At 36.8% G+C, this 14,948-nt stretch overlaps 1 protein-coding gene across 1 annotated transcript in view; it reads left to right on the plus strand.

Annotated features, from left to right (window-relative positions):
* The window catches only part of MUC19 (mucin 19, oligomeric), a 140,413-nt gene that overhangs the window by 73,531 nt on the left and 51,934 nt on the right, over nucleotides 1-14,948 (plus strand). Inside the window, exons 39-43 of the mRNA XM_032593777.1 lie at nucleotides 2,149-2,187; nucleotides 2,957-3,052; nucleotides 5,039-5,134; nucleotides 5,577-5,675; nucleotides 6,967-7,032. Coding sequence (XP_032449668.1) covers nucleotides 2,149-2,187; nucleotides 2,957-3,052; nucleotides 5,039-5,134; nucleotides 5,577-5,675; nucleotides 6,967-7,032 — 396 coding nt within the window. The remainder of the gene's footprint in view (nucleotides 1-2,148; nucleotides 2,188-2,956; nucleotides 3,053-5,038; nucleotides 5,135-5,576; nucleotides 5,676-6,966; nucleotides 7,033-14,948) is intronic.

Consider the following 14,948-nt stretch of genomic DNA (forward strand, 5'->3'; position numbering starts at 1 on the left):
ATTCAATGTCCAATTAATGTGTTCATCCATGAGAAAAGATAAGATCTGAATTGGTCTGTTGGTGGTCTTCTTGACACTGATTTAAAAATTCTTCTCAACTAAAGCTTGACACTAATTTTGAGAATTCTCACATAAACCTTCTCTCAAACTACTTAACACATTTATAATATCCATTTTTGAAGTAATCAAGAAAGGACATTTTATTATTTATTTGATGTGATATTATATATTTCTAGTCTAACTTATAACATTTCCATTGATATAATGAATGGATAATTAAAAAAAACTATAAGTGGTAGTTCATTATACATAGATATTTTTTTTTAAATGTTTATTTATTTTTGAGACAGAGAGAGACAGAGCATGAACAGGGGAGGGGCAGAGAGAGAGGGAGACACAGAATCGGAAACAGGCTCCAGGCTCCGAGCCATCAGCCCAGAGCCCGACGCGGGGCTCGAACTCACGGACCGCGAGATCGTGACCTGGCTGAAGTCGTACGCTTAACCAACTGCGCCACCCAGGCGCCCCAGTATACATAGATATTTTTATACATAGATATTTTATACGTAATATTTTTATATTATATAAAAAGTCATTTGGGTTATAGTCCTAGGTACTGGATGACTTGGATTTAGTCCCAGCGTTGTCACTGACTAGCATCTATCTTGTACAAATCACATAGCTTTTCTGAGCCCAATTCTTTATATGCAGAATAAGCATAATATTTTTCCTTCTTTCCTTCTATTATCAAATACTTACCAATCACCTATTAGGTGCTAGGCACTGCTATCATTAGAGATATAAAGATGAGTTAAAATAGATACAATCCCTGTGTTCATAAAACCTATAGTCTAGTGAGAAAGATGGATATCAATCAAGCAATTACAAATACAAATGGAAATTTCCGTCAATGACAAGAGCTATGAAGTGCTTAAAATGGGGGTGAGTTAGGTGGAGAAGAGATTTGAACAAGTCAAGATGGTCAGGAAAGGCTGAGGAAAAGATGAGTTGAGAACTGACCAGTGAAGGTTTAACTCGGAGAAGAATAAGGAACTGTGTTCCAAGGCCAGGGAACTGCAAATAGCAGGTATGAGACGCTGGAAAGCAGCCATGGTGGCTGAACAAAGAATGAGGATCAAATAGAGAGGTTGTGTGAGACGCTTTTCCTTCTTCTTTTGTAAGTTGCAAAATACTATAATATTGTAAAGTGTGAATTTCCATATAAATAATAGATTTGCAGGGCTTTTCAATAGAGACTAAGATGAAAATACAGAAAATAGCTGATTTTGCTATTTATGAAAACCAGAAATTAACAAAGGCTTAATTTTGAGTACACCGCACCCCTGGCAATAAACAGTTAATAAACTGCTAATGTATTCCTGGCAGGAATGGTTGGAGGGGCAGGCACTGGGAAGGCGAAGTAAAAATATGGCCTCTTCCTTCAGGAGTTTACTGGTAACTACAAATTTATCTCCATAAACCTACTATATAAAATTATAAAAACAAATCCTAAAAAATATTTCTTCTTCCCACTACTCCAAATATAGACTCGGTAGACAACTATGGAAGGCACTGACCACCAGAAATAGAGTAAAAGAAGTCATTAACTTCAACATTAGCTTCTGCTAACACAGAATTAACTTTGTCATTATTGGTATACATTTATTGCATTTACCTTGCATTTGGAATTCAGCATATGTGTGTATAGTATACACATGCATATCCATGCCCCTTCACACATACACATATGCATTGTAAAGTACATTATGATATCATTATTTAATTTTGACTTTTTTTATTTTTGAGACAGAGAGAGACAGAGCATGAACAGGGGAGGGTCAGAGAGAGGGAGACACAGAATCTGAAGCAGGCTCCAGCCTCTGAGCTGTCAGCACAGAGCCTGACACGGGGTTCGAACTCACAGACCGTGAGATCATGACCTGAGCCGAAGTCGGACGCTTAACCAACTGAGCCACCCAGGCGCCCCATGATATCATTATTTTAAAACTGAAATCAAATTTTATTATTAACTCTCAGTGCTAAATATATTACAAACTACTACATATTGAAAACTAACAATCCAGCAATCTTTCCAGTATTTTCCCTTGAGGTCAGACAAATTTACATCATTTCTCTTTTTCTTATCAGGGACAACTCTAACTCTTCTGAGTGAACCTTTTACTACAGGTTAGTATATTAATTCCCGGTTTTATATGTGAAAAAAAATCTAACAGGGAAAATTATTAGTAACTTTGGGTTTTTAAGAAAGAATTTATATGAGAGTTTTGCTTTTGACAAAACGTTGCGAACAAGTAATTTATTAAGCTTTTCCCACTGATTTAAAATTCTTTAAAAAGCCTGAATTTATCTTTTTTTTTTTTTTTGACCAGTTTATATTGGCTGGCTATAATATGGTTTCCAGTTTTATTTTTTTTCCTTATCAGTAACTATTAGTAGAGTATAACAGAAATAAATAACATCAAGCTCAAAATTTTAAAAAGTAATATATAGGATAAGAGAAAACATGTGCATATCTAACGATGTATTTTGCTCTTTTAGGCGTTCTAAGTATAAAAGTAGCAATTAGCTCTTTCATGATATTTCATCATTGTTATTATCCCTGAGTGACAGTGTGATTAGAGCTTAAGATTCCATTTATTTGAAAGCAACCTCATTGAGACAAATATATGAAGACTTAGCATGACCCAATTTAAGATGCCTAGAACATAACTGTAAAAAAAAAAAGCAATAACAACAACAAAATAGTAAAAACTAAACCAAAATCTTTGAGGAAATTATAGCAGAACAAAATCTTAGGGAACTCTGGACAAAAAGTCATTGGATTCACACTTTCATTTTCTGGAGTGGGAACTGACTGAATCATTAAATCACCCACCCATTGGAAACAAAATCCAAGTATACTTGACATGAGAAGCTCATTTTATGTTTTTCGCAGGTGTTATTGGAACTCCCGTTCCCGTGACCGTCAGTGCTGGCACTGCAGGCATGACTGTAGTGTACCCCGCCCCCACCAGTCCTGGGCACATGGCAGGTAAACTGAATTCAGAACAAGGTATACCATCCACAGCTAAGCAACTGGTTTCAGGCAATGCTTCTCAGGACAATATTGTATAAAATAAAGATATCTGAGTTAGGTATAATATCAGCCTTAGGTATTTTTTATGCATAATTAAAATGTAGAACTTTAGGGGGTGCCTGGGTGGCTCAGTCAGTTAAGCATCCAACTCTTGATTTTTGCCTCAGTTCCTAATCTCACCGTTTATACCATGGAGCCCCACACTGGGCTCTGTGCTGACAGGGCAGATCCTATTTGTGATTCTGTCTCTCTCTCTCTCTCTCTCTCTCTTTGCCTATCCCCCACTTGCACTTTATATTGCATTTATATATTCAATAATATTTATATGGCACACTAAAACTTCTGAGTTATTCTCAAATGGAAAATATGTAATTTAATTCACATTAACACCATTAGGTATTTTTATGCCCAGAAAGAAGAAAATAATAAAAGGTCTCAAAACTGGCAGAGGCAGGATTAGAACCCAGAACTCTTATCCTCCTCTGTAATGGCCCCACAGTTTTGTGATCTGTGCATAAGAGCATGCATCCAAGAAAAGCCAGTGAGAATATGCTTATCATTGTGCATCATTGACTAAATTTTAACTATTGTTGGTTTCAAGAATAAAATATTATTGACATTTTGTAAGCATAGATGATTTTAATTAAAGACAAACAAGCCGGTCCCTTAATCAATCAGTAATTTCAAACACCTCTTAAAATTCCTCTGAGTCACATTTGCCTCTGCTTTTTGCTCAGGTGTTAAACAGTTTCCACTTAATACCTGCAGTTGTCCACACGGCTCATCTTCCTCTAACACAGGTGTTCAAAGTGTGGTTCCAAGACCAACAGCCTCAGTGTCTCCTGGGAATTTTTTAGAAATGCAGATTTTCAGGCCCATCTGCTTTGATTCAGAAGCTTTTGAAGTGAAGCCCAGCAAACCATATTAACAAGCCCTTTAAGCAACTGATGCATATCAAAGTTGAGAACATTTCCACTCTTTGCCCACTTCTGTCCCAATTTACTCTTTAGTCAATACCACGCCAGAATGAACTTCCAAAAATTCAACTGTCTTCAGGTCATTTGACAATTGTTCTGATTGCTTTTAGGATAAATCAAAACTCCTTTACATACCATTAAAAATCATTTCTTTAGTATATGCAATGGGACTTCGCTTTACATATTTATTAATGAATCCATGGCCTGGTTTTATTTTCCTACATTTGTTTTCCTCTAGCAGATTTCTTGATTTAAAATTTTTGTTTTAAATATTATAATAAATTACAGTTTACATAAAAATAACATATTAAAAGATATAATGTACAGTAGCACAAGTCAAGAAACTGGTCGATTCCAGTTAGATCAGTGAATTTACTGAACTCTTAGGGTAATGACCATCTAGTTTATATTTCCAAAAATTTGAATCAGAATTACTGGGTCATGATGATGTGTCAATCAGCTATCTCTTTTGGGGATCAGACAATCTGTACAATGGTTTTGAGCAGGGCTGCTTCAAGTTTGGTCCACAAAGGTATGCCATCCAGAACTGTTTGTTTTACTGGTCCATGATGTGGTAAGAATTGAGCAGCAGTTTGACACAGTGATTTCGTATGTGTTGAATAAAATTTTATGTTTTCTTTGGTTTCACTTTTTAAATTTTCATTTCTTCACTTTTATGGCATTCTCCCCCTTCCTCCTCCCAAAATAAGGCAGATTGGAAATTTTACAAAATCGCTCTCTTACCACAGTTGATTTGAGAAGTACATTTGGAGTATCAACTCCAGGGTGAGACTGCCTGGGTTTGGCTCCTGGATCTGTTGCCAAATAACTGGGTGGCCCGGAGCACTTCACTTCACCACGTCGTCAGTGGGAATGATAATACTGCCAGCTCTGGAGGATTTCTATAAGATTAAATGAGTTGATTTAGGTCTAGTGTATTTCTGAAACTGCTGTATTTTATCAGGAGGAACAACAGGCAGCCCTACTGCACCAGCAAGAGGAGGTGAAGACAGCACACCCAGGGAACCAAGCACAGGGGCCACAAGCCCAGGGAAACCAGGCAAGTCAGATACACATTTTAGCGCCTATTAAATACACTGAATATACCACAGGTTGAACTAAAGATTAAGCTCTATGTGGGGCACCTGGGTGGCTCAGTCGGTTAAGCATCTGACTTCACATCAGATCACAGTCTCACAGTTTTTGAGTTCAAGACTCGCATCGGGCTCCAAGATGCCCTCGCGGAGCCTGCTTGGGATTCTCTCTCTCTTCCTCTCTCTCTGCTCCTCCCACACTGTCTCTTTCTCTCAAAATAAATAACCTTAAAAAAAGATTAAGCTCTATATGATATTAGGCTGATATTAGATATCTAGCTGCAGAAATCCTAGGAGTCCTTTAAGATTCTTTTGTCTTGGAAACCTCAATACTGTCCTATCAGAAAAGAGTGATATATAGAATCCTGCAACTCGAGAAGTAAACCCCTTTCCCCACTGTTGTGTCAGGGACCCCAGAGGTTTCAGAGGGCTTCACAACAGCACCTGGGCGTGAGAACACAAATGGAGACACAACTGCCCCAGGCTCATCTGTGGGAGGCAGACCAGGTATGGAAGTGCAAGGTCTAAAGCATCTTCTTACTGACCTTAGGGAAGCTGCCAGTGGCTTCTGAGTGATTAGTTTTAATTATTACTGCACGTATTCAGTATCCCTGTTTTTATGAGCTTAATGGCAGTGTTTCTCCAACATCAGCTCAGATGTGATATAGAGCAAAACATGATATATTTTAAACTGCTAGATTCCTGCTTGAGGACTTCTGAAACTGTGAGTCTGGAGTGGGATTAGGGTCATGGTTTCCAATCTTGGCTACAAATTAGAACTGAGTAGAGAAATGAACAAATATATGAAACAATATGTAAACAAATATATGAAAAGTATTTTGAAAGCAGAGAACAGCACAATCTGTTCTGCTTCACCAAAGATCATGATTCATATTTAGTTTTTATTTTGAAAGGGACTACCGGATCATCAGCTAGTGATACAACTAGACCCCCAAGTAGTGAAGTGACACAATCTGAAGGCAAGTTAGGTGAGTAGAGAATGTCATTCAGAGACCATGGTTTTTGTAAAAACAAAACAAAACAAAATCCCCCAAACAAAACAGAAGAGTCTTTTGTCAGAACCCTGCTGATTTAACTTGTTTTGGTTAATCGAATGCCCAAGAAGGATGTTGAATGGTATAAAAAGAATTAAGTTTTCAGTATGATATTTTTTTTTCTGGTTTCTCCAAATCTTCCCTTCAAAAATGCCAAAGTACTAGATTAAAGCTACAGTAATGTACATGCTGTCCCAGTACTGTGTTTATCAAGTGTAACAGGAGAACCTGTTGGAACTACCACTGGAACTGGTGATGGCATCACAACTAGATGACCTTTCACTGATTGCAGCCCAGCTGGGAATTCAGCAGACAAGGCACAGGCTCACCTGGGCATTTTGGTGGTGCTCCATCATGAGCTTAGCTGAGACCTCAAGTTTTTATGACACATTTAAATGAATTTAGCAATGGCTATAGTTTTTTTTTTTTTTATGAAATTTATTGACAAATTGGTTTCCAACAATGGCTATAGTTTTAATGGCTGTTATTTTAGGACAAATGAATATGAGTAGCTTGGGCATTTTCATTACAACCATCGATGAAGACTAGAATTTCCAGATGAAAACACAGGATGTCATTTAAATTTGAATTTCACATAAATAAAGAATACTTTGTTATAAGTATGTCCCATTGGGATGATTGTTGTTTATCTGGAATTCCAATTTAACTGGATGTCTTGTGTTATCATTTGCTAAATCTGGCAACCCCACTGTGGACTGAGCACCATTGTTCTTCTCAATTAGGAACAACTGAAGGGGAAAATGCAGCCACCACTGGAACTGTTGGTGAAAACACTTCCCGAGCCTCAGGTACTGAATGAACATAATCAGAATGAATCCAGACAAGAGAAATGTGATTTCTTTACTTACGATTTTTACAGAGACAAAGCTTCCTGAAGAATTTAATTATCATTATTTGTGTAATGTCAAAACTGAAGAAGATCAGAAATAAATCAAGAGCTATTTGTTGTGTGTGTAACATCAAACTGATGTTACACAGAGCATCAGACCGATGCTCCAGAGAACACAGGAGAATAGCAATGTACTTGTTTTCTTAGAACTTGTTTTTTGAGCAGGAGAAATGAATATTTATATACATGCAAAGGCAAATACCATGTAAGACAGAAAACAGTCAATATCAAGGAAATGTTCAGTGACAAACATTGGAGTGGGAACTCAAGAGGAAATTCTAGTAAGAGAACTGATTAGATAGGGTTAAAAACAACAGGATTATTCTAGTTTGAACATTATATGATATTATGATCAGTGTACTATATCTATACACTTTAACAAGCAAAAACTCAAAACATAAGTGAGCTGGGTGGAATTTTAGGGATATATTCAATTTCATGGGAATAACAACAGTCATTTTTCAGTTGTTGCGGTAATATGTTTGAAAACAAAATCTTCTCTCAGCCGAGAGACCTAGTCCATAAAGGTAGTAGAGAAAGAAAACAGTTTTATAATTGAATGAGCCTTAACCTAGAAAATGATGCAAATTACAGACAATTTACTAAGAGATTGTAAAAACAGAAAGGAGTCTCACCAAGCAGACAACCCTTTACATACATATTCTCAAGAAAAATTATTACTAGTTTTGAAGTAAGAGGACCTTAAAACCCCATTTATTATACATAGTTCATCTTAAATTCACTTAGTAGTTGGGATGACAATTTGGTTAGTTGATTTTAAATTTTTTTTTTTTCAACGTTTATTTATTTTTGGGACAGAGAGAGACAGAGCATGAACGGGGGAGGGGCAGAGAGAGAGGGAGACACAGAATCGGAAACAGGCTCCAGGCTCTGAGCCATCAGCCCAGAGCCCGACGCGGGGCTCGAACTCACGGACCGCGAGATCGTGACCTGGCTGAAGTCGGACGCTTAACCGACTGCGCCACCCAGGCGCCCCTGGTTAGTTGATTTTATACAGGAGAAAATAAACTCCAGTCTTGAAGGAGGAAGGTTTTGTTTTTTTTTAATGTTTATTTATTTTTGAGTTTATTTGAGAGAGAGAAAGAGAGCACCAGCAAAGGAGGGGCAAAGAGAGAGGGAGGCACAGAATCTGAAGAAGGCTCCAAGCTGTCAGCACAGAGCCCCAGACTGGCTTCAAACCCAAGAACTGAGATCATGACCTGAGCCAAAGTCTGACACTTACCCACTGAGCCACTTGACAAGAGGAAGTTTTATAACTAGAGGGAGATAAGGGTACTATCTCCCTTGATGTTTACATTTCAAAGAGCCCCCAGGTCCTTGAGAAAGACCTAGAATGACCGAGGTTATTAGGCCTATTTAGATGTTTTGAAGATTTGCACACATTTCAAAGAGAAAAAAAACCTAAAATTACCAATTTGTTCTAAGCAAAGGAAAGGGAAAGTCTCTTTCCTTACTTTCACCTTTTGTTTTAAATTTTCGTTTGTCCTTATATAAGCCATCCTCAAAAGATGATCAATTTCATATTTTAATTACCTAATTCTTCTTTCTATTGTAAAATTAAGCCATGCCTAGGGTATTGCCTAAAGCCACTTCCAGAACCGGAGGTGACAACACCCCTGGGGAAGCAGGCACTAGAACTCCGAGTCCTGGGAAAGCAGACAACGCTGGTCCTGACTTTCCAGCTGTGTTCAACCATACCTTCCTCAGCAGGGTGTGATTTGGACTAACCTGGTTTTTAATTTGCTTTTATGGTCTTAGAATTGAGTAGCATTTAAACTCAAAGACCCAATGGGGAAAAAGGAGTCAGGAAAATGTTGGCTGCATACATTAGATCTACACACACTTCCTTCTACAAACCATAAATATCACAGAGCCCATACCTAGAGTGGTTAGAAGGAGAGAGGAGACTAAGACTTCAATGACTGGGAAAGATGACTCTGGGGCTCATAGTGGAGCTGAGATTCAGGTCAGGGCATCCAAGAAGAAAGGGGAATATAAAGAAGTGCTTAATAGTGGAAGAACATAGATAGCATCAACTAGGATTTATCCCTGGAGGGAAAGGGCCGTACCCTGAATGGAGACTACTGAGAGAAGATCTGAGACCTCACAAGTCAGAGCTCTTGTGGATGTGGAGTTGAAAGAAATAAGATTGGAGAGTTCATGGAATGAGGACTGGCAGTCATAGAACCATGAGAAGGCACTAGACTGTGTGAAGGCAAGGGAAGGGCACTGGAAGGTAGAAGAATCCTTGTGGCCTGGGTGTCAAAGAAAAAAGAGAGAAATATTTAAAGCCGAGAACCTCAAGAAAACAGGATAGTAATTAAGAATTAGAAGACAGACAAAGGAAAGAAGCCACTTAAAAAGAAGTTTCTTGGGGTGCCTGGGTTGAACATCCAGCTCTTCATTTTGGCTCAGGTCATGATCTCATGGTTCATTAGTTGAAGCCCCACATCAGGCTCTGCACTGACAGCATGGAGCCTGCTTGGGATTCTCTCTCTCTCTCTCTCTCTCTCTCTCTTTCTCTCAAAATAAATAAATAAACTTTAAAAAATAAATAAAAAAGAAGCTTCCCTTCACCATAAACAACCTAAGACGAAGCTCCTGATCTGCAAAATCTGGTGAGCCATTGCAAAAGCCTCTCTGTCCCTACTCCATAGGTCTCCTGCCATCATTGTTTCAAGAAAATCCAATACAAAAAAACATGAAAAAGAAAAAGAAAATGCTAATATCTATATAAAGCTATTCATTCATATATATTTTGAACAATTTTCAGCAACAGCAAGCAAATTCTAAAAATCTAGTCATGAAACAGAGGAAACAGAATTTAAATTAAGAAATAAACTGCAGATATAGGTCTCAGAACTATAAATTATGAAACTTGAGGGTAAAAATAGATAAACAGTAGGAAGAAGTTAAATTGGAACTAATGAAAACTCAGGAGTAATATTGGAAAAAAATTATCTTAAAAATAAGGACAAAGTTACCAGCTACCCAAAAGAGAATATACATGACATTGAAATCATAGCAGGAGAGGCAGAAGACAGAATTGGAAAGATCCCCCAAAATATTTCAGACTTAAAAAAATAATAAAGTGGATCAGAGAAAGACATAGTTGCAGGAACTAGACAAAAATATCCAACATATATATATATATGATATATATATATCCAACATATAAATATATATGATATATATATTTCAGTTTCTGGAGAAGAAAAAACAATGAAACAATGTGTAAAACTGTAAGTCAGGACAAGTGTCCCGTAATTAAAAGGGAAATCCTAAATTTACATGTTGAAAGGATCTTCCATATATCAGGAAGAATTAATCCTGAATGGTCAATTTGGTGAGTTATTTTAGAAAAGTGTCAGATTTGAAAGATACAGTCTCTGGACCTCGAGGCAAAAAGAAAAAGTCTTTTAAAATGAAAGAAATTCAGGGGTGCCTGGGTGGCGTAGTCGGTTAAGCGTCTGACTTCAGCCAGGTCACGATCTCGTGGTCCATGAGTTCGAGCCCCGCGTCAGGCTCTGGGCTGATGGCTCAGAGCCTGGAGCCTGTTTCCGATTCTGTGTCTCCCTCTCTCTCTGCCCCTCCCCCGTTCATGCTCTGTCTCTCTCTGTCCCCAAAATAAACGTTGGAAAAAAATTTTAAAAAAAATAAAATGAAAGAAATTCAGGTTGGTATCAGGCTTAGTGAGATAAAGTAGGATCATTAAGAAACTCAAGGAAGAGAAATGTAGGCTAAGTGTTTTTAAATCGAGCTAAATGTAATTCAAGTATCAAGCTATCGGGAAATACTTGAAAACATGAAGGAATTCAGAGAAATATACATCCATGGAGCCCTTTTTTTTTTTTTTTTTAAATTTTATTTATTTTTGGGACAGAGACAGAGCATGAACGGGGGAGGGGCAGAGAGAGAGGGAGACACAGAATCGGAAACAGGCTCCAGGCTCTGAGCCATCAGCCCAGAGCCCGACGCGGGGCTCGAACTCACGGACCGCGAGATCGTGACCTGGCTGAAGTCGTACGCTTAACCAACTGCGCCACCCAGGCGCCCCCATGGAGCCCTTCATAATAAAATCACTGTAGAGTGAGTGCATTAAGCAACAAAGAGATGCTTTGAAAATGACCAAAAGTTATAGCACTATTTCCTTTTAAAGTTTATTTATTGGGGCACCTGGGTGGCTCAGTTGGTTAAGCATTCGACTTCGGCTCAGGTCATGATCTGCTGTTTGTGAGTTCAGGCCCCTTGTTGGGTCTGTGCTGACAGCTCAGAGCCTGGAGCCTGCTTCGGATTCTGTGTCTCCCTCTCTGCCCTCCACTGCTTGTGCTCTGTCTCTCAAAAGTAAACAAAAGTTAAAAAAAAAAAAAAGAAGTGTGAAGTTTACTTATTTTGAGAGAGAGAGAGAGAGAACACTAATGGGGGAAGGGGAGAGAGAGAGAGAGAGGGAGAGAGAGAATTCCAAGCAAGCTCCTCACTGTCAGCACAGAGCCAGGAATCTGACACAGGGCTCAAACTCACAAACCATGAGATCATGAGCTGAAACCAAGAGCCAGTTGCTTAACCAACTGAGCCACCCAGGTGCCCCTATATAGGGCACTATTTTTAACTATAGCTCTAAAATTAGAACAAAAGTTGAAAGAAAGGCTGAAGAAAAATACATAAATGTTATATATTTAACCAACTAAAAATATCATATTAATAAATAGATAGGAATAAGAAGGAAGATGCGATAATCTTATTGATTAGATAGTAGTCAAATTATTTAAAGCCCATGAGCCAGATAAGAGAAATTCACACTTATCAAAGAAGTAAAAACAATGAATAATTAAGAAAGAAAATGGTATTTAAAGTGGAAAGCACAGAAGAAGAAAAGGGAAGAAGAAATAATAATACTTATATTAATAATAATTATTATATAATGATAAGTATATACTTATACTTATAATAATATATATATAATATAAATATATATATAAAATATATATATAAATATATATATAAAATATAATATATATTATAATAATAATAATAATTATTATTATTTGTTGAGAAACAATAGATACTACCTGAAAGAAAATTGGGAGTGTGCTAATGGGATTATATAAAAGTGTTACTGTGAAAATAGAACCTATCAAAATAGAAATAAAGAAGCAAAAAGCAGAAAAAAAAAAAAAAGGGAGCAATTTAAGAGTGCATAGCAAATGACAAATGGCTGAAATTGAAATCCAAAAGCACACTAAAATAATGTTTAAAAATAGTTTCTATTAAGTTTTGGTGACAATTTTTTCAAAATTAGGAAGTCCACTGATATAGTTCACAATAGGGCCACCTGGGTGGCTCACTTGGTTAACAATCCAATTCTTGATTTTGGCTCAGGCCATGATCTCACTGTTCATGTGTTTGAACCCCTGAGTTCAAGCCCCATGTTAGGCTCTGTGCTGACAGTGCGGAGCCTGCTTGGGATTCTCTCTCTCTCTCTCTCTCTCTCTCTCTCTCTGTTCCTCCCCTGCTCTCTCTCTCTCAAAAAAAATTATATATATTTATGGTTCATACTAATAGAGCTAAGAGAAATAAAAAAAACCATCTACATTCAGGCTAAAAATACATTTGATAAATTTTCTTTTTTTAAATTTTTTTTTCAACGTTTTTTTATTTATTTTTGGGACAGAGAGAGACAGAGCATGAACGGGGGAGGGGCAGAGAGAGAGGGAGACACAGAATCGGAAACAGGCTCCAGGCTCCGAGCCATCAGCCCAGAGCCCGACGCGGGGCTCGAACTCACGGACCGTGAGATCGTGACCTGGCTGAAGTCGGACGCTTAACCGACTGCGCCACCCAGGCGCCCCTTTTTGATAAATTTTCAATAACCATTTCAGATGGGAAGAAAAAAAAATCCCGAATAAACAACCTGCCTGAGCAGTATTCAAATGTCAATACTTTTCCTAGAACCAGTATCATGCAATTCATGCAATTAAGTGAATGAATCACTTAACATCTGTAACTTCAGTTTTCTTAACAGTAAAAAATGGGAATGTAATCTATTGAGTGGGATTGTGATGAGAATCCAGTGAAAAAATAAATAAATGTATGTCAAAGCATATCTTTGGAAATGTATAAAGGGTAATATCATTGATGTAGAAAAACAGATATTTTGGTAATCTTTTGTTGGAAGTTCATTTAACTCAGATTTGGTTATCTCATAGCTTAAGATATTCTGGGAATGAACCCAATCCATTTTTCCTTTATAGCAGGTACAACTGGAACATCTGGTGGTACTAGAAAGATTGCCATTAAATTTTTTGTTGTTCAGTATTTGTGCACTGTTGGGTTTTCAGAACAGCACATGACAGTGTGACAGTGATCTGACAGTTCAGGTGTTCCCCGTTACTAAACAAGACTAATGCAGCATTTTGAATCTGATGTGGCCAATGCAGAAATCACTGGAATGCATGGCCAATGCAGAAATCACTGGAATGTTCCCTGATACAACTATAACTGAGTTAATTAAAAATGTAATAGTAACCATCTAACATTTCATCTTATATTTGGTCCTTAAATGTTGTTTTTGAGTTAGGGATGTTTCCTCATCCAGTTAGTTACATTTCTTCATCTAAGGTTTGAGTAGCTCTACAAAAAAATCACACAACAAACAAATACAAATATAAAAGTACTAAATAATAGTATTTTTGCATTTCATTGATTGATAATATGATTTTCCCATAACAGAAATATTTGAGAGTTCAATAAATTCTTTTCTTTGTTGAATAATAGGCTTCTGGATATTAAATGATTCTCAGCCATCAACAGGGATGTTCAAGTTCAAGTTAGAATTTTTCTTTTTGCAATCTATTTTCAAAAACCTGCTATCTTTAGTATTAGAAAAATGTCATGGTTCTTTAGTATTAAAAAAGTCATGATTTAAAATATTAATATATTTCTTTATAAGTTCATTATTGAATAGAAAAATGATCTAGAACCTTGATGAACAGCTTTCCCTTTTCTAAGAATATTCAGTAACATTGCCTTCTGAATTGTCTAAACATTCAGCAAATAGTTTGCTCCTTAAAATCTCTACACTTTGGTTTAAAAAATTCTTCTTTTCTAGAATTTGCAAATAGAACATGACTCTACATACCTCATTTGCTCAAAACTCACCTTACAGGAAAATATACAATGAGGGTATGCAATATGCAATGGGTATAGCCACACCTTACTAAACAATGTTTGTGTTTCATAATATTTAAATTGTTTCAAAGGATCAAAGATATGGACCAGAGAGAAAAAAAGAAAGAGAGAAGGAAAGGGGACTGGTAAATATTTCTCATGAAATAGGAAAAAAAAGTGCTTAAAAATTTAATTAGTAAAATAAAACTTTTTATACTTTTTTACTGGATATATTAAGTACAACTTATTCAATGAAATAAAGATATGAGGTAGTCATTTACCATCGTATAATATCATTTGTAAGTCATCTTAACCTGTTTTAGCAAAAAATAAAAATGATAATCACATAAAATTATACTAAGTATAAGATGGACAAAGTGTTTTCACATATATTCACTTACTCGAATCATATAACCACCTAGTGCAATTGACAATATATTAGTGATTATTCAAATTTTATAAATAAAAAAATCAATGTGTTTACTTTAGTCATAGGTGAATATGTTTGGAGGCTAAAACAGGGCCTAGATGATTGAATCTTCATCCAGTCATTTTCCGTTACTAGACAGCCACTGTCTAGTACAATGGTGAATTACTATCAAAACTAGAGAAAGGTCTTGTTACCTT

The sequence above is a fragment of the Lynx canadensis genome, chromosome B4 (assembly GCF_007474595.2).
Source record: "Lynx canadensis isolate LIC74 chromosome B4, mLynCan4.pri.v2, whole genome shotgun sequence".
Classification (NCBI taxonomy): domain Eukaryota; kingdom Metazoa; phylum Chordata; class Mammalia; order Carnivora; family Felidae; genus Lynx; species Lynx canadensis.